Source organism: Phascolarctos cinereus, unplaced genomic scaffold, assembly GCF_003287225.1.
Source record: "Phascolarctos cinereus isolate Bilbo 61053 unplaced genomic scaffold, phaCin_HiC Scaffold_726;HRSCAF=1367, whole genome shotgun sequence".
NCBI classification, from domain to species: Eukaryota; Metazoa; Chordata; class Mammalia; order Diprotodontia; family Phascolarctidae; genus Phascolarctos; species Phascolarctos cinereus.
The window spans coordinates 49,403,288-49,424,495 of NW_027556098.1; the positions used below are offsets into that span (position 1 = coordinate 49,403,288).

The 21,208-nt window shown below is 34.7% G+C and overlaps 1 protein-coding gene across 4 annotated transcripts in view; it reads left to right on the top strand.

The window, feature by feature from the left end:
• TRAPPC10 (trafficking protein particle complex subunit 10) overlaps nt 1-17,178 on the top strand; it is a 105,022-nt gene extending 87,844 nt beyond the window's left edge. For all 4 annotated transcript variants that reach the window (XM_078146534.1, XM_020995897.2, XM_020995898.2 and 1 more), the window contains 3 exons: nt 613-790; nt 13,594-13,788; nt 15,286-17,178. In XM_078146534.1, coding sequence (XP_078002660.1) covers nt 613-790; nt 13,594-13,788; nt 15,286-15,524 — 612 coding nt within the window. In that variant the 3' untranslated portion in view covers nt 15,525-17,178. The remainder of the gene's footprint in view (nt 1-612; nt 791-13,593; nt 13,789-15,285) is intronic.
• The last annotated feature ends 4,030 nt before the right edge of the window (nt 17,179-21,208 follow it).

Below are 21,208 nucleotides of genomic sequence, written 5' to 3' on the forward strand. Positions count from 1 at the left end.
TGCTTTTTGTATTAGAAGAAAACTACCTTGACAACTGAGTTACTCTTTCCTCCCCCTTCCAGATGATCAAAACTAATTATCGTAGATTTACCTATAAAAGCTGTGTATACATTGCTAAAAGATTAGATTTTAGTTATCCTTATAAATCCTTGCAAATTTTTTTAACCTGACTTGAGGCTTCAGACAGCCTGATTTTCTTTCTTCAAAAGGCTTGTCCTTTTTTCGTCTGAGCATACTGACCCCCAAAAGTGAATGTCAGAGTATGAACCCATTATCACCTTAAACAAGTTTTGATTCTCTAGTTATTCTCTAGTGATAGACATTCTGAAAATGCTAATATATTAATCGTATGTGAGAAGTTAATTTAGAATTGGTTCTTTAGTAGTAATGGTGTCATAAAGGTATTTCATCTATAAGAAAAGACATGTAAAATAACTAGCTTCAAAGTGTTCATTGATCACTTTATAGCCTCATCGGTGCTCCTTTTTAGAAAACAATTTGCAGCATTCAGTAGTTGCACATAACTCATTATCCAGGTGAGCGCGTCTTAAGTATAATTCATTCTTAACAATAGCTAATTAATTTTCCTCTGTATCTTTCTCCCTCACCCAGACATTATATAATGTGAAAGCTGAGATATTCCCTCCTTTAGGAACAGAGTATTGTAAAACAGGTTCACTCTGTTCTTTGGAGGTGTCCATCACACGACTTTCTGACCTCTTGGAGGTGGATAAGGATGAGGCATTAACAGAATCCGATGACTATTGTACGACAAAACTTATGTATGAAGGTGAGTCTATAGACTTTCTCATTGTAATATTGTGAATAATTAAATGGCCTACTTCATATTAGATTTTATGAGGTAGTTTTGCTCTTACATATTACAAAGCTTATGTCTTCCTAACACAATGTTTTGGTATCAAAATAATTTGCTTCCCTTTTAAATTGAAATGCACAGTTGCATTTCATCATATAATGAGGTCTTAAACAAGTTACTGAAATTCATTTGCAGATTTTGGATCCAATCATTTTTCCTTTTTTGTGAATGACTCATATCCCTTTATTTTCAGCCATGGCCTCTCCTTTAAACTCCTGGTGTGCATTCCCAGTTTACCAACTGGATGTTTCCACTACTTCAAATTCGTCATATCTAAAACTGAATTTCTCTTGACCCTGAATCTAGATCACATTCCTGGCTTCCCTGATTATTTTAGTCCTGCCCATTCTTCAATACATAGCTTCCATCTCTTCCATTAAACCTTCCATGATCAGTGCCACTTAGAGTGATCTTTCTGTCCTCTGCACTCTTGTTTTTGCCTATAATGTTGATTTGGCAACTTACAATACACTCTTTGTACATCATCTTGTACTTTTGAATCTTTTCATTTTTGAACATAACTAGATTGTAAATAAGCTACATAGTCAGGGATTTTCTGTCATACTTCTTTATATCTCTCACAGTGTCTTGTACAGAACAAAGGTCATAATAAAAGATACTTGTTATCTATTACATGAATTAATAGGGCTCTATATCACTTTTTGAGTGATTTTCTTCTACTTACTTACTCCATTATTTTCTTGTGGACAAAAGTTTATTTGCCTTTTCTCTCCCATGACCTCTTCAAGGATATATCATTTCATTTGTGTGCCTGTTCCCTGCAACAATTCAGTTTGCAACCCTTCTTTGCCTTAGTAGATGCTAGTCATTGGTAACTGAAAAAAATTATCATCTATTACCCTAAGTGGTCTGGCAACCAACTTTCTGTGAGTTCTCAAAAGCTTGACCAGGGGAGCACAAGCTCTGATAGATCCTACCAAAATGCAAATTTTACATGTCATCACTTGACTATGTGCCTTTCATCTAAAAGCTAATCCATCTAAATGTGGAGAGGCTTATGATCAGGTTTGCCACTAGATGATCAATTTTTTTTTGGTCATTCTAATTTATAAAGAGTATCTAATAAGGCTACCTCCTCTACTCCTTCAAGATGGCACATGTACAGAAGGTTGTACAAAGGCTTTCAGCTGTAGCTGTGGTTGCAAGAGGAGGAACTGTATGAAAATCCTGTGCTGACCTGTAAAGGCTGAGTTCAGTTAAGAGAGGCTGAAGTTGTAACTCTTCTGAATTAGTTTTGGAATCTTAACTCAGGTATTGACATCTACAGGTGCTATAGGTTTTCACCAAACTTCATGCTTTCACTCCATCAGTAAGAACTTTTTTTGTCTCAAAGTTTTTCAGCCACTTTGTGGAATCTAGGTAGACTAACTCATATAATAATTGCAGTACATAATTTGAAGATGGCCAAGTGTAAAAATATGCTAGGCGCCCAGGTAAGTGAGACGGTTCATCTTCTCTACTATGTTGATGGAATTCAGAAATAACAAGTTGTAACTACTGCATCTAATTAAGAAAAGTACAGTTGAAGACTTTCTGCAGAAAAACAAGGCTAGAGGAATGTATCATGTCTGCATTGAGGCAGATGATACAAAAGCAGCTATGACAGATTTAAAGCAAAAAAAAAATTTATTTTTCTTCTGAATAACAAGGCTAAAATAGGAGGAGCACATGGCAAACCAGTCATTTTTCTCCATCAGGAGTCTTCATGAAACTTGAGCAAGTTTGATTTTAAATTATGAAAAATTTATGAAAGAGAATCCTCTTTGGAAGGGTATCAAAATTTTATCTTGTATTTGATCTTTGTTCAAAGTCCTTGGTTTTCACTTTGGCTTACAATTTTAAACTTCAAACTAAGTGACAGAAGATTAGGCTAAAAAAAACCATATTGTTTTTTTTTTACTTTTTCCTGATATTTGGGGAAATAGTGGTTATTCAAACCTTCAAAAGAAAGTAGTAAAAGGTTTGTTTATGGAAATAAAATTATCTCTATCTTTAAAATGCTATTAATATTTCTTAGATAATGTGTGCCAGTCATATGGAAGATTGAATGTTTAGAGTGGGGTGGGTGGCACCAGGCCTGGAGTCAGGAAGACTCATCTTCCTCAGTTCAAATCTGTCCTCAGACACTAACTAGCTGTGTGACCCTGGGCAAGTCACTTAACCTTGTTTGCCTCGGTATGGGGTCATGAAGAGTTGTACACAACTGAAACAACTGAACAACAACAAGAAGCTCTATGAAAAGATTAACCCCCAAAGCCTTTATGTGGATGTAGATGACCAGGTTTTTAGGGTGAATCTGTTTAACAGTTAAGCTGTTCTATAGGCTATTTGGGGCCAAATTATTATGTTTTAATCAAGGTATTTTAGACCAAAACCTTCTAGATTGTTGGGGAACACTTTTTCGGAGAAGACTACTTCAGGCCAAACTTTTGAGTTCTGGGATATTAGAATGAGAGAATGGAAAAGTTTGTGAAAATTTGAACAAAGATATCTGGGTTTGTGACTGAGCAGATACAGAAATAATTTAGTTAGTTAATAAATAAAGACCCTTTTCTCAGAGTTTACAAGAAACCTGCCATACATGGAGCAGTCAACTTTTTAAAAAAATTTCATTGTGGTTAGATTGGGGGCAATGGAGTGAATCAAGTTACCCTGCCTCATTTAAAGTGTCAGGATCCTACATTCTGATAACTAGGTGAAGTCTCTTCTCTGTTGAATCAATCATAATCTTTAGATTAAGTTCAAAAAAGTCTTTGGCAAGCGAAGATGTTTTTGAACCATTGGATGAACTACATCATTTTTGCTTGGGTGTGTTCAAGTTGGCTGAGGAAACTTGGTGGTTCATCTTAAAATGGTGAGCCAGCTTAGAACTGAGTTTTTAAAGCATCTGTTTGCTTAGGGGGATCTTTTCTGTCAGGCTCCCTGAGAAGGAATCTCTTGGGATAGAAGAGAGTGCCTTGGACTTGGTCTTCTCCCTCCCTATTTCCCAAATGAATAAAAGAAAACCTTATGAACTTTAGATGACCAGAGGATTTGGACTTTTCATTGGCATCCCAGTAGTGCCCCCCAGAACTAGCTTGTGTCAGTATCTGAAGCAGGAGCCAAGGATAGATTGGACATCATGTGGAAGAGCAGATTCAAGGTTCTACGAGACTATACCTAAGGGGAACATCTTAAGTCCTCTAGTACAAGCACTTCCAAGAGCTATGGAATATCCCTTTGATAAACATGATCTTTAAGCTGTGGCTTACTTTGCATCAGACTCTATATGTCCTGGAGGGAAAAAGAAAAAAGTGTGTCAGACAGATGTTCATACCAACTATACCTCTCTAATAAATAACCATTTCTAAAAATCTTGGGGGAAAAAAATGTCTACTAGAAGCTAAAGGACACTATGTTATTTCTTAAAGCCCTCACTCAGAACCCTACAAATCTGAGCCTAATAATCACTGAAAAAACATGGATGTTAAATGAAAGAGGGGCATTTGGGGCATCTTGCATGCCCACCCTACCACCCAAAAGAAACATATAATCAGAATATTTGACTTACAAACACCTCATACAGCAGAAACACAAAAAGGTAAATAAATACAATTACTAAGGAAAATAAGTAGTAAGATAAATTACCCCATTGTTTGAAGTTTTGTTTTTCTAAAGAGAGAGGCTAACTTATGGAGTTTTTTAAAAAGGGGAGGGGGGGTTATCAAGAGCTAAAACATTCAAAGGAATAAAGCTATAAGCAAAATTTATTGAAAAAGGATTAGTGAAGATTTAGAAGCAGAACCTGGAACTAAATCTACAACTCCCTACAGGTGAATCAGTTTCGTTTTTTGTAAGACAAAATTGCAGATTGGGAGGGTACATAAATGGGGAGAGGGAGAGGCCTCCCAAGAGGCAGCGATAAGAAAAGAATAGATGATATACCTCTATCCTTATCAAATCAATGGCTGAACAATAAAAGGATGGTAATTCCTGTAGTCTCAACAAGAAAAGGGCGTAAAGGAGAATGGAAGTTTATTAGTAGGAAGCAGGGAGTCCCACTTAAGAGTACTCCCAAAAAGAAAGCAATATATGCCAAAATGGAGACTTGCTGATGGTTTTAATATATGTTAATGATATGTTTAATGTGATGGAATTTAGTATTTTGAGACACTTATTCTTAGAAATACTGTGCGCTTTTGAACATCTGCCCCAGAAGAAGAGAAATGTGAGTTCCTAGGTGGTGCTAGAGTCCAGAAGATTTTATCAGTGGGGAAGGTACATAGATCTAGACATGAAAATTGATATAGCCAATGGGGAAAGGGATTGATTATGGAGAAGTCAGAAGGTAAAATAGAAAAACACAATTTAAGACATAGTTTAATTTCTATCTTGAGGTACTGTTTTCATCCCTCTTAACTACCTTCTTTAATTGGTACTTCTAAGAATAAGGCATAACTGGAAGGGGTGGGGGGATAGGGCAAGATATATAAAGGCAAAAGCACATTGTTCGGTCATTTTAGTTTTGTCCAACTCTTTGTGACCCTTTTTGGGGTTTTCTTGGCAAAGATACAGGAGTGGTTTGCCATTTCCTTCTCCAGCTCATTTTACAGATGAGGAAACCTAGGCAAACAGGGTTAAGTTACTTGCCCAAGGTCACACAGCTATTAAGTGTCTGAGCCAGATTTGAGCTCAGGGAGATGAGTCTTCCTGACTCCAGGCCCCACACACTATCCACTTCTCTACCTAGCAGCCTCATATAACATAGAAATTGGTTATAAAAGGGAACTCAAACCTGGCACTTAACGGAGTTTTAACTCCCTGGAGATGACAAAGATATTAAAGAAGCAATAAATAAGGATGTAGGTATAGACCATGAATTCATTTAAATTTCAGAATAGTTAGCAGAGGAGGAGAGTTTTTAAGACAAATTTTTATTGATACCCTTATTTTTATATCATCTACATTTTCCACTTTATTCACTTCCCCTTCCTGGATGGAAGAGCATAAATGAGAACAAAGGAAAGAAATTCTTAGGAAAGGGCATGTACAAAAAAAAAAGAACAGAAGTTTGAGGGGCAGAAAAGCGGGGATTTGGGGACTAGTCATTTAAGTGGCAGGAAGAGGAAGAAGGAAAAAAATAAGAGAGATCACTAAATAAAACAAAAAAAAATTCAATAAGTAAAACCCCAAAACTAGGAATAAGGGTAAATAAACTGTGTGGAGAATAGCAAGAGAAAAAAGCTTATGACAATAGGATTGCATCAATGTAATCAAACCAAATTGTGTCGGCAAAGTCTTGATTTAAAAGAAAACAGGGAAATTTTTTTAAATTATTTTTTAAAAGCAGTAATAGAGGCAGAAATGGAAGAAAATAAAACATTCTCAAAACTTTAAATATGAATGGGTTACAACAAAACAAGAGTGCAGAAAACAAAACTCCATGATCTCATTTATAAGAAACACACATACAATCATGAGAGGCTTGAATAATATTTATTATGCATCATTTGAATCCACAAAAGCAGGAATTGCCATGCTATCAGATAAAGCAAAAATAAAAATTCACAGCATCAATAAATAAGGAAGCTATACTTAAAGGAACCCTAGAAAAACAGAATTAAACTTCAGCAGACCTAATGGCATAGCTAATGCTTTGAAGTTTGTAAAGTGCTGTACATATAATATCTCATTTGAAAAAGTAACTGAATTACAAAAAGACAAAGTAATACAATAATACTAAGAAACTTTATAAAGTTCCTTCCTCAAAGAAGTCTAACATATACAAAAGGAAAACCATAGAACTGAACAAATTGTTGGAAAAATCAGAGCTGAAAGATTAATGGTGCCTTCTGAATTGGACCACTTAATAAAATACGTATTTTTCAACACAATGTGGTACTTTTACAAAAGTAGACCACATGCAAAGAAATTACAAATAAAGCTTTAAAAAGCAGAAACATTAAATACATCCATCAAGGACCGTGGCACAAAAAATAGTAATCATTTAAGGGAGCCCAAGCAAAAGACACAACCCTAAATCATAACTTCATAGTGAAAAAGTAAAATAATGAGGTGAAAAAACAAAATATAGACATAACTGTGAAAAACAATGATAACATGGCATTACATCAAAGTTTCTGGGAATGCAGCTAAAGCATTTCTTAGAGGAAAAAGTATATCGCCTTTTTTTAATACATTAACAAAATAGAGAATTAATGAACTGAATATGCAGTGTTGTAAAATTATTTAGACCAGCCATTAAAACCAAAAAAGCATAAAGGAAGAAATCTTGAAGAAAAAAAGAAATCTTGAAAATTATAAGAGCAACAGACAAATAGGCAACCAAAATACTATGAACTAATGAACAAAAAACTAAAAGCTGATTCTTTAAAAACATTAAACAGATTGATAAACATTTACCCAACTTAACTTTTAAAAAAAAGGAGAGGAATTCAAATTAAATGTTGTAAAATCACAAGTCCATAAGAAATAAAAATGATCAAATTAAGTCTATGAGGATTTATTCAGCACTGTACTCTGTGCTAAGTGCTAGGAATACAAAGAAAGGCAAAAACTGTCCCTGCCCTAAAGTAGCTCACAATCTAATGGGAGAGAGAGAGTACAAACAAACTGTGTACAAACAAGTACATACAAGAAAAATTGAAGATAATCTCAAAGGGAATGCACTGAGATCAAGGAGGACTGAATATCTAGACAGCCATGTGCTAACAAAACTTTAAAATTCAAAAGATTAGAGGATAATTTACAAAACTATAAAATACCCAAATTAATGATACCAAATAGAAATCTTAATCCCAGAAAAGGAAATTAAACTAGCTAAAAAGAAACTGCCAAAGGAAAAATGTTTGCATGGATTTATAAGAGAATTTTAACAAACTTTTAATGGACAATTAATACCTGCACTCTACAAATTATTCTCAAAATTGAGAAAGAAAGCACTTTTGCAAAACTCCTTTTATGAGACAATCCTAATGTTTAAATTAGGGAAGGGTAAAGAATGAATATACATTTAAAGTTTTTTTTTAATCCTGGCAAAAAGAATTCATTATCTTATCCAAGAAATTAATTATAATCTAGTTGGATTTCAGGGATGCAAAAATAGTTCTGCATTAGGAAAACAACATAATGATAAAACCAAAACTACACTTTTATGTCAGCACTCATTTATACTTTTTTTTAAAAACTACCAAATATAGGCATAGTGGGATCTTTACAATGTGTAAGAGGATCCAAAACTGTAAGCAGAGAACACAGTAGAAGGTTTCCCAATAAATACGGCCATCAAACAAGGCTGCCCTCTTTGATAGAGTTCTAGGAATCCTAGTAATGGTAAAGAGAGGGAAATTAAAGGCCTAAAGAAAGGCAAAGAGGACACAAAACTACCCCTAATTGCTGCTGATATGGAGAGAAACTGAGGCTATTAGTAAAGTTATAGTCTACAAAATAAACTCACAAAAGGGAACACTATTTCTATATAATAAAATCCAGGAAACAATAATAGGAAAATATTTTCAAAACCACTACAAGACTCCAACTCTCCCACTTTTACTCTAGCAGTGAAATAGTAAGAGCCCTAGATTAAACAGTGACATATAAAGAGAGACATCCATAAGCTACCTCATCTAGCCTAGGACTTCCCAAAAATACACCCAGAATCTGTGGACACTTTTTGTTCTAATCTTGCCAGAGTAGCAAAGGATAAAGCACCATAAACAGAAAAGCCTGTGGCAGGAAATCCAGCGTAGTCCATAGATCACTCATATTAAGGAAACGTCTAGGGAAACTTGAATTTAAGCTCTGCCCCTCCAGCCATGCAGTCTGTTCCCACTGGTGCCAGAGAGTCTAATGACCCAGTTCTGTGTCCAGTTCCACTTCTGACACCAGTCGATGTCAACAAGACTGGAACTGGTCTCTGAACTGGGTGGCTAGAGCCAAACAAAGCAGTAAAGTCAGGAATCAAACAGAAGTTTAATTTGAGAGTGAAGAAATGTGCCAGAGCCCTGCCCCTAGTAGGGAGATCTCTATGTTTGTGCCTATGGCTATGCAGTGAGCTGTAGCCCTGACAGTGAGACAGTAACAAGGTGACAGGTTTGATTCATAGCTGGGCTTCATGACCAGAACATGGGTACTAAAGGTGCTTGTCCAAGTTCAGAGGCCACCTGATGTGGATGTGAAACAACTCTGGGATTTTGCGGGGGCTGAAATCATCCAGAAGATGAGCACAAAGGATTATTGTACCAAGCCCAGGGCACAGCCCGGCTTGCAGGGCTTTAGCTCTGGAAAACAGGGTGTCTCCAATATTGACAATCAGAAGGAACAAAAAAAACCACCTAGTACCATGATCCAGGACAGCCGGCCCAGAACTGACCCAAATGCCAAAGTCTGCCACCTGGCTGAAAATAGGTGCACCAAAAGAAGTAGAAGCCCATAATAGAAACCCAGGAAAGTGAGGTCAGGACTAAACAGGACCTGACAACTCTGTAACAGAGTGTGGGAAGAGTCTAAACCTGGCCTTGGTGCTAAATCTCAAACCAAGAACTGAGGCTAAAGATGTGATAAAATGTGACCAAACACTAGAGAAGTATTTTGGGTTAAGAATCATCCACTGGGAAAACCCAAAAGAGAATAAACCGAAACAACTTATAAGCTCAACCTCAGAGAAGAAAATTTCTTGGCCACAAAGACAGTAGGAGTGCCTAGAAGAAATAGAGCAAGAGATTATAAATTAAATAAAAGCACTGTAGGAAACTATTAGAAGGAGAATAAATAGCTTAGAACAAAAGGTGGTAAATCTTGCCCAAGAAACAAACTTCTTGTTAAAGGTACTCAAACAGCAGTCAAATTCCATGAAACAATAAGATATATTTGAATAAAATCAAAAGATTGAAAAAATAATAAGATATCCACTATTAAAAGTTATTGACTGGAAAATATGTTAAGGGGAGAGAATATAAGAATCATTGGACTCCTTCAAAGCCATCACTAAACAATAATGATAATAGTCAACATATATACATATATATGTGTGTGTATATATATATATATATATATATATATATATATATATATTATATCACTTACTACATGCCACTAACTGTGCTGAGGTCTTTATAATTATTTTCTCTTTGATTGTCACAATAACCTGTCTTGAATGAAATTCAACAAAGATAGAGGCACGTTTTCTCCAAGCAAGATAACATTTTAACAGGGCTGCTACCTGCCAGTAGAATGGATCTAATGATTATCTCAGTGACATAAAAGACCAAAAATTGAAGATAGAACTCATTTTTATAAGCATAGAACAAAGAGCAGCACAGGGTAGGTGAGGAAGTAATACAATTGGTTATAAGGTTAGCAACATCATGAGGGTGAGGGCAACATGATTGGTTACATTAAGGGAAGGCGTTTACGCACATGGGACCTGGACCACTTGTCTCTGTCTTAGAGGAATGCTTTATGGTTTTGTGGGACCCAGCTGCATCCCAAGGCTCTTGCTAGTGAACCAGGGACAGTAGACTTACTGGCTCCTGGGAATGAGATAAGACTACTTTTAATTGGCAAGGAGGAGGCTAAGAGGGCACAGTGTCAGCTTGTGTGCTCTCGAGGATAACATACATCTCAAGGAGTATCTCAGGAAATGAAGTTATGAAGGATAACATACTTCTTGTCACAAAGCAAGTGGTGCTAGGATAACAGTTCCTTTAGAATTAAAGCATTTTGTGAGGGTATTGAACTTCTAAACTTTAGCTCAGAGTTTTTCTTTGATTAAAAGTGATTGGTAGGAAAACTAAACTGTGGCATCTAACTTGTGAGAAAAAGGTTAAACTTTGAACTCATGAGCTTTTTTACTCAAAGAGGCTCTGAGGTTTGTTACGTAAACAGTATGGTTACAGAATAGAATCAATTACAGAATGAAATAAAATACAGTATCAGTAATTAATTTTCACAAACCCCATTTTACAGATGATGAAACTGAGGCAAATGGAGGTTAAGTGTTTGTGGGTTTTGAGGCCAGTTTTGAATTCAGGTTTTCTTGACTGCAGGCACAGAGATCTATGTACTGTGCTATCTGCCTGCCCTATAAAGTCTAGATACCATGTTTCAGGGAATTGTAAAAGAAAACTGCCCAGATGTTTAGACCCATGGAGCAAAATGAAAGTAGAAAGAATCTGCCAATCGCCTCCTGAAAGAAACTCCAAAATGAAAAGTCAGGGATGTTATAACCAAAATTCAGAGCTTCCAGGTCAAAGGAAAAAAGAAATACTGCCAATAGCCAGAAAGAGTTTAAGTAAGGAAAAAAAAAATAGCATGGTTAGAATCTCACAAAGGAGAAGAAATCTCCAGAAAATTCCATTAAGGCAAATTGTAAAGGCATGCAACCAAGAAAAACTTATCTCGTAGAACAATATAATCCTACAGGAAGATTTTTTTTAAATAGACCTTTAATGAAACAGAAAGTTTTATGCATTTCTAATTACAAGGAGCATTTCTGATTAAAAAGACTAGAGCTGAGTAGAAACTTCAAACTATAAATATAGGACTAAGGAGAAACATAGAATGGACTAAATGATAATAAAGGGCTTTTATTCTAAAAGGGGGAGAAGAGTAAAGCACTCCTTGGTAATTTTGATGTCTTCAAGAATCATAGGTAGAATTAAAAGACAAGCAGAGAATTAGGAGTATATCTGTTATGACAGTCATGCAAGGGGCAAAAAGAAAAACCAGTATACTAAGAAGAAAGTAAAAGGAAGGAGCTTAATATTTTTCATAATCGAGTATGCAAGTAGAAGAGTATATAGACATAGAGAATGGACTGTGGGAAATGTGTATCACATAAATATCGCTCTTATCTGAACTGGGCAAAAGGAGATTTAAACCTTCACAAAAAGTTTTGTGCAGAAATACATTGAACAAGCAGGGAAGGGGGAAAGAGTTTAAGAAGAAGGGTAGTATTTTGAAGGGAATGGTCACAAAACAGTTTACAGGTAGTTTACAAGAGGGAAAAAAGAAAAGGTAAGACTAAAGTTCAGAAGGGGGGCGGTTGGGGGGGAAGGGATGTGAAAGGAGCTAGGGAGAAAGGAGAGGCAGAAGAAAGAGAGTGAATGTGTTATAAATCACTGTTATTAATCACATACTTCTTTAACTAGCAAGGTAGTGAAGTAGATAGAGCTCTGGGCCTGTAGTCTAGAAGACTTGAAATATGATCTCAGACCCTTTAGTCTGGGCCCTGTTTCCTTATCTGTGAAATGGGGTAATAATAGCACCTGCCTCTCAGGGTTGTTGTGAGGATTAAACATTTGTAAAGATAACATTCCTAAAGCACTTAACACAGAACCTGATACTCGGTAAGTACTTAATAAATGCTTATTCCCCCTCTCCTGACCTCTCCTCCCTTTTGCTCCTTTAACGGCTGCCTCCTAAAGAGCAGGAGCAAAGCAAAGAAAAAAGTATGAGTTGGAAAATGCAGATGATATAAAAACAAAAGTGCCAATAAAAATTTATTCTTTGTCTTAGGAAGACAGCTTATAAAGTGGGAAGTTCATTGACTCAGAGAACTGGGTTTAAATACTGCCTTTGACACTTAGGGTGTGACCTTAAGAGGATCACTCAACCTTCTTGGCTTTAGGTTACCTCGCCTGTAAAATGAAAGAATTAGACCAGATGGCCCTTGAAGTTCCTACAGCTCTGTAGCTGTGATCTTAAAAGGTTTAAGGATGTTCATTAGAGAAAATGAATATCTCTCTTCAATTTGCATCTGCTACTCTGCCTGGTTTCAACTCCTCCCTACCTTACTGCGAACTCAAAGCCTTGACTGACACTACCTCTCTCAGCCTTCTCTCCTCTCTGATTGTAGGCTGGAGGGTAAAATACACCAAATTCCTTCATATTCCCTCCATTACAGAAGATAGGAACTAGACTCTCAGCTCATTCTACGGTGCATCTGCTGCCCTACTTGGTTTCAGCTCAATGGAACAAAATACCTGTACTGGGTACCTGGCGATGTCCTGACTCCACCCTGCATCGCCCTATTCTCTTTACCCTCCCTCCCCTCATTTTCTTTTCTCCTTTTGTGTTTTGTTTGCCCCATTAGGCTGTAAGCTTCTTGAGGACAAGGACTGTCTTTTTATTAATTGTGTCTCTAGGGCTTAGCACAGTGCCTGGCAGTAACAGGTGCTTAGTAAGTGTTGATTGGATTGGAATATGAATTCAAGGGACTTTAGAAGGATTGAAAAAGTTGAGAAGTTAAATGATAAGTTAGCAAAGTACCTTTATTTTTAAATCATCAAGCTTTTAACTAAATATGCAATAAAATTTAACACTCCTTAGGGTAAGCTTTGCATAGGTTTGTTAAGCACTAACTGTGTGTGAGGTACTGTGATAAGCACTAAGGATAATAGACTAAATATAGGACAATACTTGTCATCTAGGAATTCACATTCTACTATATTAGGTAATCAGATGTAAACAAGTAAGTGCATAATAGCTTGAGAAAGGAGGAACCATTAACTAGTGATCAGGAAAGGTGGCGTGTGATATGAGCCTTGAAGGAAGCTCGGTTTTCCATGAGGTGGAGCTAAGGAATTTTGAGCATGAAGGACAACCTGTATAAATACACCAGGAGAGAGTGGTTTATATAATGAAAGACTTTGTTTTTATATAAACAAAACAAACCTTTCCCTTTTTTTTTCCAGTTGTTGACAATAGTAGTAATTGGGCAGTATGTGGGAAAAGTTCTGGAGTTATCTCAATGCCTGTGACAGCACGAGCAACTCATAAAGTCCACATGGAAGTGATGCCTCTCTTTGCTGGCTATCTCCCCTTTCCTGATGTCAGATTGTTTAAATACCTCCCTCATCATTCTGCTCATTCCACACAACTTGATGCTGGTAAGAATATTTTTTAATAGTGAAGATTTCATGTTGGAGATTGTGTAAATGATTTAAGTGTGGAACAGAATATAAATTAGTGTTTTTAAGAGCTTACAGGGATCAACAACTATTTCATGAGGTTTCCGACATACTCGGAAGAAATTTTTAAAATATAATCTTTAATTTGTGTTTGAGGGAATATACACTTAAGTTTTATTTCTTATTTGAACACTGTGGCAAAAAATAAAAGTTTATACTAACACCTCACATTACCAAATATAAGAAACTTTAAAAAATCAACAGAAGAATAGAAAGACTTAATAACTGTGGTTAGAGAAAGAAGTATTACCTAAACAAAGGATATATAATCTTTTGATTATAAAAAATAAAAATGAACAGTTTTGATTACCTAAAATTGAAAAACATTTGAATGAAAACAGTGAAGGTGAAATTAGAAGAGAAGCAAATCTTGAGTTTTCATCACTCAACCATCTGATTAGCAAAGAAGAAAATAGTAATGTTGGAAAGATATGAAAAGACAAGCATACTAGTGTACTATTGGAGCTGTAAATTAGTCCAGCCATTCCAGAGAAAAGTTTGCAGTTATCCTGAAAAAAGTCACTAAACTCTGTACATGTACCTTTTGACACAGTGATGCCACTACTGATCCAAAACAAGTTCAGAGGCAGGAAAGGGCCCCTATGGCATCACTTTTTATTGTAGCAAAGAACTATAAAGTCAGTACCTATCAATTGAGGAAACTTCTGAACAAACTGGCATATTAGTGTAATAGAATGTTATTGCACTATAAAAAAATGACACACATTGGGGAATTCAGAGAAGTTTGGGAAAGACTATTGTATGAACTGACAAAAAATGAAATTAACAGAACCAAGAGAACATTTAACACAGTGACCACAATAATGTACTATAAACAATATTTAAAGACAAATGTAGATGTCAAAGTACTGATGGTAAAGAAAGAAATGTATCCCATCTCTCTCTCCACAGTGAAGTAGATTTTAGGTTTGGAATGAAGCATACATATTTTTTTGGACATCTTGAGAATGTTATTTTATCTTCTTTTTTTTTTTTTTTGCTTTATGGTGAGGCAATCGAGCTTAAGTGACTTGCCCATCACGCAGGTAGTAAGTGTCAAGAGTCTGAGGCCAAATTTGAACTCAGGTCCTCCTGACTCCAAGGCCAGAGCTCTATCTACTGTGCCAGCTAGCTGCCCCTCTTTTACCTTTCTTTACCTTTGTTACAAGGAAGGGTTCTGTTTCTCAGGAAAGGGTTGAAATGTATTGGGAAGTGAAAATGATAAATCATTGATAAATTATCAAAATATCAAGAAAATTTAAGTGAGAAAAAGATTTTTCTTTTCCCTTAAATACAATCTTATTAGCTCTTCTGAGTTAATGTAATACTAAGAAATAGAAATTAATATACTGATATACTTGATAAATACTTAAGATTAACATAATATTGAGTCCTTTTTATTTTATTTTTTTTCAGACAGCTGGATTGAAAACGATAATCTGTCAGTGGACAAGAATATGGATGATCAAACTGACAACAGTAGTCTAAAGAGCAAAAGCAGCTCCCATTCAGCAGCCAGTATGGAACACAAAGGCTTGCCGATGCCTCGGCTACAACCATTTCCATCTGGTCAAGTCTTTAACTCAAGCACTGGCATGCAGATCCTGGTAATCCCTAGCAAGGACGACCACATTCTGGAAGTCAGTGTTACATGACGACGCCATGTGTATACCAAACAAATATTAGAAACTGGATATGAATGCACTTTAAAGGATCATAACCTGATTGTTCTTCATTGTAATATTCTGGCCCTAACTACACTTGTGGTGACGCTACATTTGCCTACCATGGAAACATTTGACATTTGTACAGATTTCAATGTACAATGCAGCTTGTATCAAGTAGTTTATAATGTTACTTTTAGAAAATGTTCTATGTGATGTGTATTATTTATGTCATTTACCCATCTCCCAACGTCCCTGCTGTTGTGTTCCTATAGTGTCCTCCCAGATGTCCAACTTTCTTAACTTATGCTGCTGATAAAATAAAAATGCTTGTAATTGGGCTATCTAAATTGAGCAGCCTTTTAGTCTGCAGATTCCTTTTTTGTATGTAAATCTGTCTTTCAGGTAAACATAACAAAATCTTGTAATCCTTCCTTGTTGGTTTGTGTGTGCCTTTTTGGTCACACAGCTGCCCAATTTCTGGACCAAGGTAGTTTCCTAAATCACCTAAGGAGAAAATTATATTTTACCCCATAGCATCTCTGTGACCTTTTCTAAAAAACCGTTGAAGAGTGGGGGAATTAGAGGGGGGGGTAGGGGAATAACTTAACCCCTTTTGTGCCTTGGGGATGTCTGAATTACAAGGATATTTAAGGTCTACTTTATCAGGTTTTTGAGCCATTTTAAAAGACCTCTTAAAAAGGTAGGCCTGGTCTTGAAAAATAAATTGGCATTTAACTGATTTAGTTATGAATAAATGTTTCTGAAACCTTTTTTCCACCCAGAATGTTGATGAAGATTCAGATCTTGGTTTTAGGTATATATTTGTTATATTTAATTGTCACAATTTGTGCTCTTTGGGATTATTTTGATTTGTGTTGTTTCTTCCCAACTCTTAACCTCAATTAAAATGTTTACTTTACTTTTAATTGTGGAGTATTTAACCATTTTTTCACATTGTAAGTGTAGAAATTAAGAAGTTTAATTAACAGTGGAGGTTATTACAGAGACTTAGTGAGTTTTTTATTTGGTTATGGGGAAAAATTAAGATCCTGGAAGTAGACTTCTGATCAAGCAATCTACAGTCATACCATACCAACTGATTATTTCATTCTCATTTGTAAATTTGCTTGTATATATGGTTGATTATTATTTTGAAAGGGAAAAAGTCCAAACTAACTGAAATAATATTTAAGTTACACCAAAAATCAAGAACAAAGTAAGTGTGTGTTAATTTTTATTGGTATCAAAGGTCAGAGCTTGTAAATAAGTGCTATATGTTTTAAACTTTTTCCAGCTCTCAAAAACTATGTATTTTTGTACATATTAAGTACTCTCAAATTCACTGGGAATGCTTTTGGTTGGGATTTTATTTTAAAAATCCATGCAAATTGATAGTTAAAGCAGATGGTGGGGCCTCTTCTGAATAACCTCAAAGGTATGAGCCTTAAAAAGAGGAGAAAAAGAATCCTCATAGCTGCAGCTGTTCCAGCAGGTTGTTAGATACCTGACAAAAGCTGATTAGTATTCTTCAATGTAGGGAAGCACAGAAAAAATAATTATAAAATATCATCTTCGTTTTCAGTATTCTGTATGTTGTGTTTAAGTCATTCAAAGAAATAAAGGTGTGATTTTTTTTCCTGTTCTTCTCATTTGTATTTTACTGGAGTAGTATACAGAGATAATAAATATTTAGTTGTTCACTAATCTGCCCAAATAATTGTACTTTGATTACATGCAACTTAAAACCATTAGTCTTAATCAGCCTACTTTTAGGAAGATAGAGTTTTAAAGTCTAATAGTTGTGTTTAATTTCTCATAGCTTCTTTTTATGGAAATTAGGTAATTACCCAACAAATAAATGACTTGTAGCTGACAGATGGATGAATTATATAACATTAACAAGAACTCCAATGAATAAAAACATCATTTACAATAGGAAAAAGTCAAGTGACATCTGTACTTCATTTTAGTGTGCATTCTTCTGTAAGAGTATACTTTTACCATATCAAATTTAGCATTGCCCACTGTCTTTGAGGCCCCAGATGGTGATTGAAGCTTTATTTGTTGACGTTTAGTTTTTACTATCCAATTTTAACTCCTGCAGGGAAATCTTACTTTAATATTTTAAAATAAAAGACTAGATGAAAGAGAAGAGTTAAGGTAAAGACAGCCAGATGTTGGTATTTCTTAAAATTGTCTAAAAAAACCCCAAACAAACCACATTTGCCATATATTTTTCTAACTACCTGAAAGTTTTTACTGGAATTTAAGTTGCATGTGTTCTCTGCTTTACTTTTAAAACAAAAGAGTGTTTAAATATGTTGCTCAAAAATTCAGTGGTCAGCATTCTACGTATAAGCCATACAGTCATCTACAAATATTTGAAATTATTGCTGCTGAAAAGTGAGATTTAGGCAAAAGACAAACCTGATTTTGTTGTAAAGCTAGCAGTTATAGAATGATTATGATGTCAAGCTTAAAGTTGAGAATATAACATTATTTAAAATACTTGTTAAAAATGTCAATAAGAATTTTTTTGTTATAATTTTGTTAATTTCAAAGAAAAAGGATTCCCTTCATTTCCTCTCTAATATTGTTCCATTTAGTGTGAAAATGATCTTTTTTTAAAAAACCACACAGTTCCCTAAAATCCAATTGTCAAGATAGTGCTTAGGGTGGAAATCTCTTAAATAATTATCAGGTTTTTTAAATGAATTGGTTGGGGAAAAAAATCTCCACAACAGCTTCTTTTCACTTTTCTTTGTCTGTAAGGTTGTATTAAAAATGAAATTAAAGAAATCACAAATTGTGTTGCATGTGGAATAGATATGTAGGGATGAAAAACAGTAAACTGGTAGTCTAAATGAGTGATCTTAAATTGTAATTTAGAAAATGAGCCATATTATTATACTAGTCTTTTTACTTGATTATATTTTTGTGAAAGAATGCCTTTCTCTTGAAATCAGGATAAACCTTTAAGTATAGTACAGGTTTTGGGAGCCTGACTAAAAGAGGTAAAAAGTTAGTGACTTTGACATTGCAGATAATTTATTTTGATAGTTTACCATAAGGCAATTTTTTATATTATCCTGTAACATATTGTTTAATTGTTTTATTTATTCATTCCTCCCACAACTTTCCCCCAGTAAGCAAATTTTCTTTTAAAAAGTTCTTTCAATACATATATAAAACGAATTCCCACATTAGCCATATTGGATAATGTATATCTCCCTCTACATTTTACATTTACATTTTACATCTTCATCCTTTGGGACTTGTGGCTTATCATTGCATTGATCAGATTTCTAAAGTCTTTCGAAGTTGTTTTGCTCTATAATGATTTGTGTATAAATTGTTCTAGTTCTGCTCACTTCACTCTGTATCAGTTCATAAAGATCTTTCTAATTTTTTCTTTCATTTCTTTGGTATATAGGCCTAGCAGTGGTATAGCAGGGTGAAATGAGCATTGTTCCAAATTGCATTCTGGAATGGTTAGACTAATTCACAACCCTGCCAACAATGGATTAGCACACTTACTTTCCCATCCTCAAACTTTTGTCATTTTCACCTTTTGTTATCTTTATTATTTTGATAGATGTGAGTTAAGCCCTCAAAGTCGCTTTAATTTTCATTTTTCTAATTGCTAGTGATTAGAGCATTTTTTCACATGATTGTTAATTGCTTGGATTTCTTCCTTGCCTGTTCATAGCCTTTGACCATTATTTATCTATTCAAAAGGTAGCTAGGTGGTACAGTAGATAAGAGTGCTGTACTTGGAGTCAGGAAGACCTAGGTTTAATCTAATATCAGGTACTTGCTACCTGTGTGATTCTGGATAAGTCACTTAACCTCAGCCTCAGTTTCTTATGTATAAAGTGAGGACAATAAGAGCATCTACCTCCCAGGTTGTGAGTATAAAACAAAATAATGCAGGTACAACACTTGCAAACCTTAGAGTGTTATATAAATGATAGTTGCCATTATTACTACAATTATTTTCTTTTGGGGAATGGCTCTTTAGTTTTGTTTTTTTGTTTTTCATTTAAATCTGCTTCTTCTTTCTTGGAAATGAAATCTTTGTCAAAGACATTTGTTGCATTTCCCTTTACTGTATTAGGTCTGTTTGTGACAAAACTTTTTAATTTTATATAATCAAAATTGTCCATTTTATTGTCTCACTTCTTTAGTCATGAGCTCTTCCCCTACCCATGGGTCCCAAATGTAATTTCTTTCTTGTTCTTATAATTTATTATGTTACTTTTTATATCTAAATCATGCATCAGTTTGGAGATTTTCATAGTGTGTAGTGTGAAGTACTGGTCTAAGCCTAATTTCTGCCAGACTGCTTTCCAGTTTTCCCATCATTTTTTGTCAAATAATGAGGCCTTCCTTCAGTAACTGGGGGAATAAACTGGATTTATCAAACACTATGCTGCTATGTTTGTTTAATTCTGTGTATTGTATACCTAATATGTTCTACTGGTCAGTCTCTCTTTTAACCAGTAAAAGTAATTTTAAACAAAATTTTTAAATAACAGATATCTATTTTCTCTTCCCACATGCTTCACTCTGCCCACCATACGAGTGAGGGGGAGAATCTTATAAAAATATTCATGGTTAAGCAAAAGAAATTCTATAATTGGTTTTATCCAAAAAAAATTTACTGCTTTATAGTACAGTTTTGAAATCTGGTATTAATAGTCCCCTTCCTTCCCACTTTCTTTCCTACACTTGAGATTCTTGATCCATTATTTATTAGCATATGAATTTTATTATTATTTGTAACTCTGTAAAATATTTCTTTAGCAGTTTTGTACAGCACTGAATAAATTAATTTAGGTAGTATTGTTAGTTAGGTCTGTATTTCTACAAAGAGTGTTTCATAGTATTCTTAGGATTCCTGGATGTTTTTTAATATATTCCAAAATATTTTATAGCTTCTATCACTTTTAATGGAATTTCTCTTTCCAGATATTATTTCTAGGTTTTGTTAGTGAAATATAGGTAAGCTGATTATATGCAAATTTATTTTATATCCTGCAACTTGGTAGAATTTATTGTTTCATTAACTTATAGTCAGTTTGTTGGTGTTTTCTAAGTAAATCATTATGGCATCCTCAAAAATAGATCATTTTGTTTCTTCTTTGCCTATAATTATTCCTTCTTTCTCATTCTTGTCTTATTGATATAGCTAGCATTTCTAGGACTGTGTTAAATAGTAGTGATAATAATGGACCTCCTTGCTTTACCCTTGCCCTTTTTGGAAACTCTTCTAACTTTTATTCATTACATATAATGTTAGCTCATGGATTTAGGTAGATACAATTTACTATTTTAAGGAAAAGTCTTCATTCTTTTGCTTTCTGGAATTTTTTTAATAGAAATGGTTGCTGAATTTTGATAAAAGCCTCAACATCTTTTGATAAAATAATATGGTTTATTATTTAAATATTTTATTATATTTACAGTTTTGGTTATGTAAAACTAACCCTGTATTTCCAGTAAAGTCCAACCTGGTCATAATATGTAATCTTTCTAATATTATTTGAGTCAGTTTTCATTAGAAAAATTAGTTTTATTTCCCTGCTTTTCCTCTCCCTGGTTTAGGTTTCAAAAACATTTGTTTCATGGAAAGAGATTGGAAAGGTGCTTTTAAAAAAAATGCAAACAGT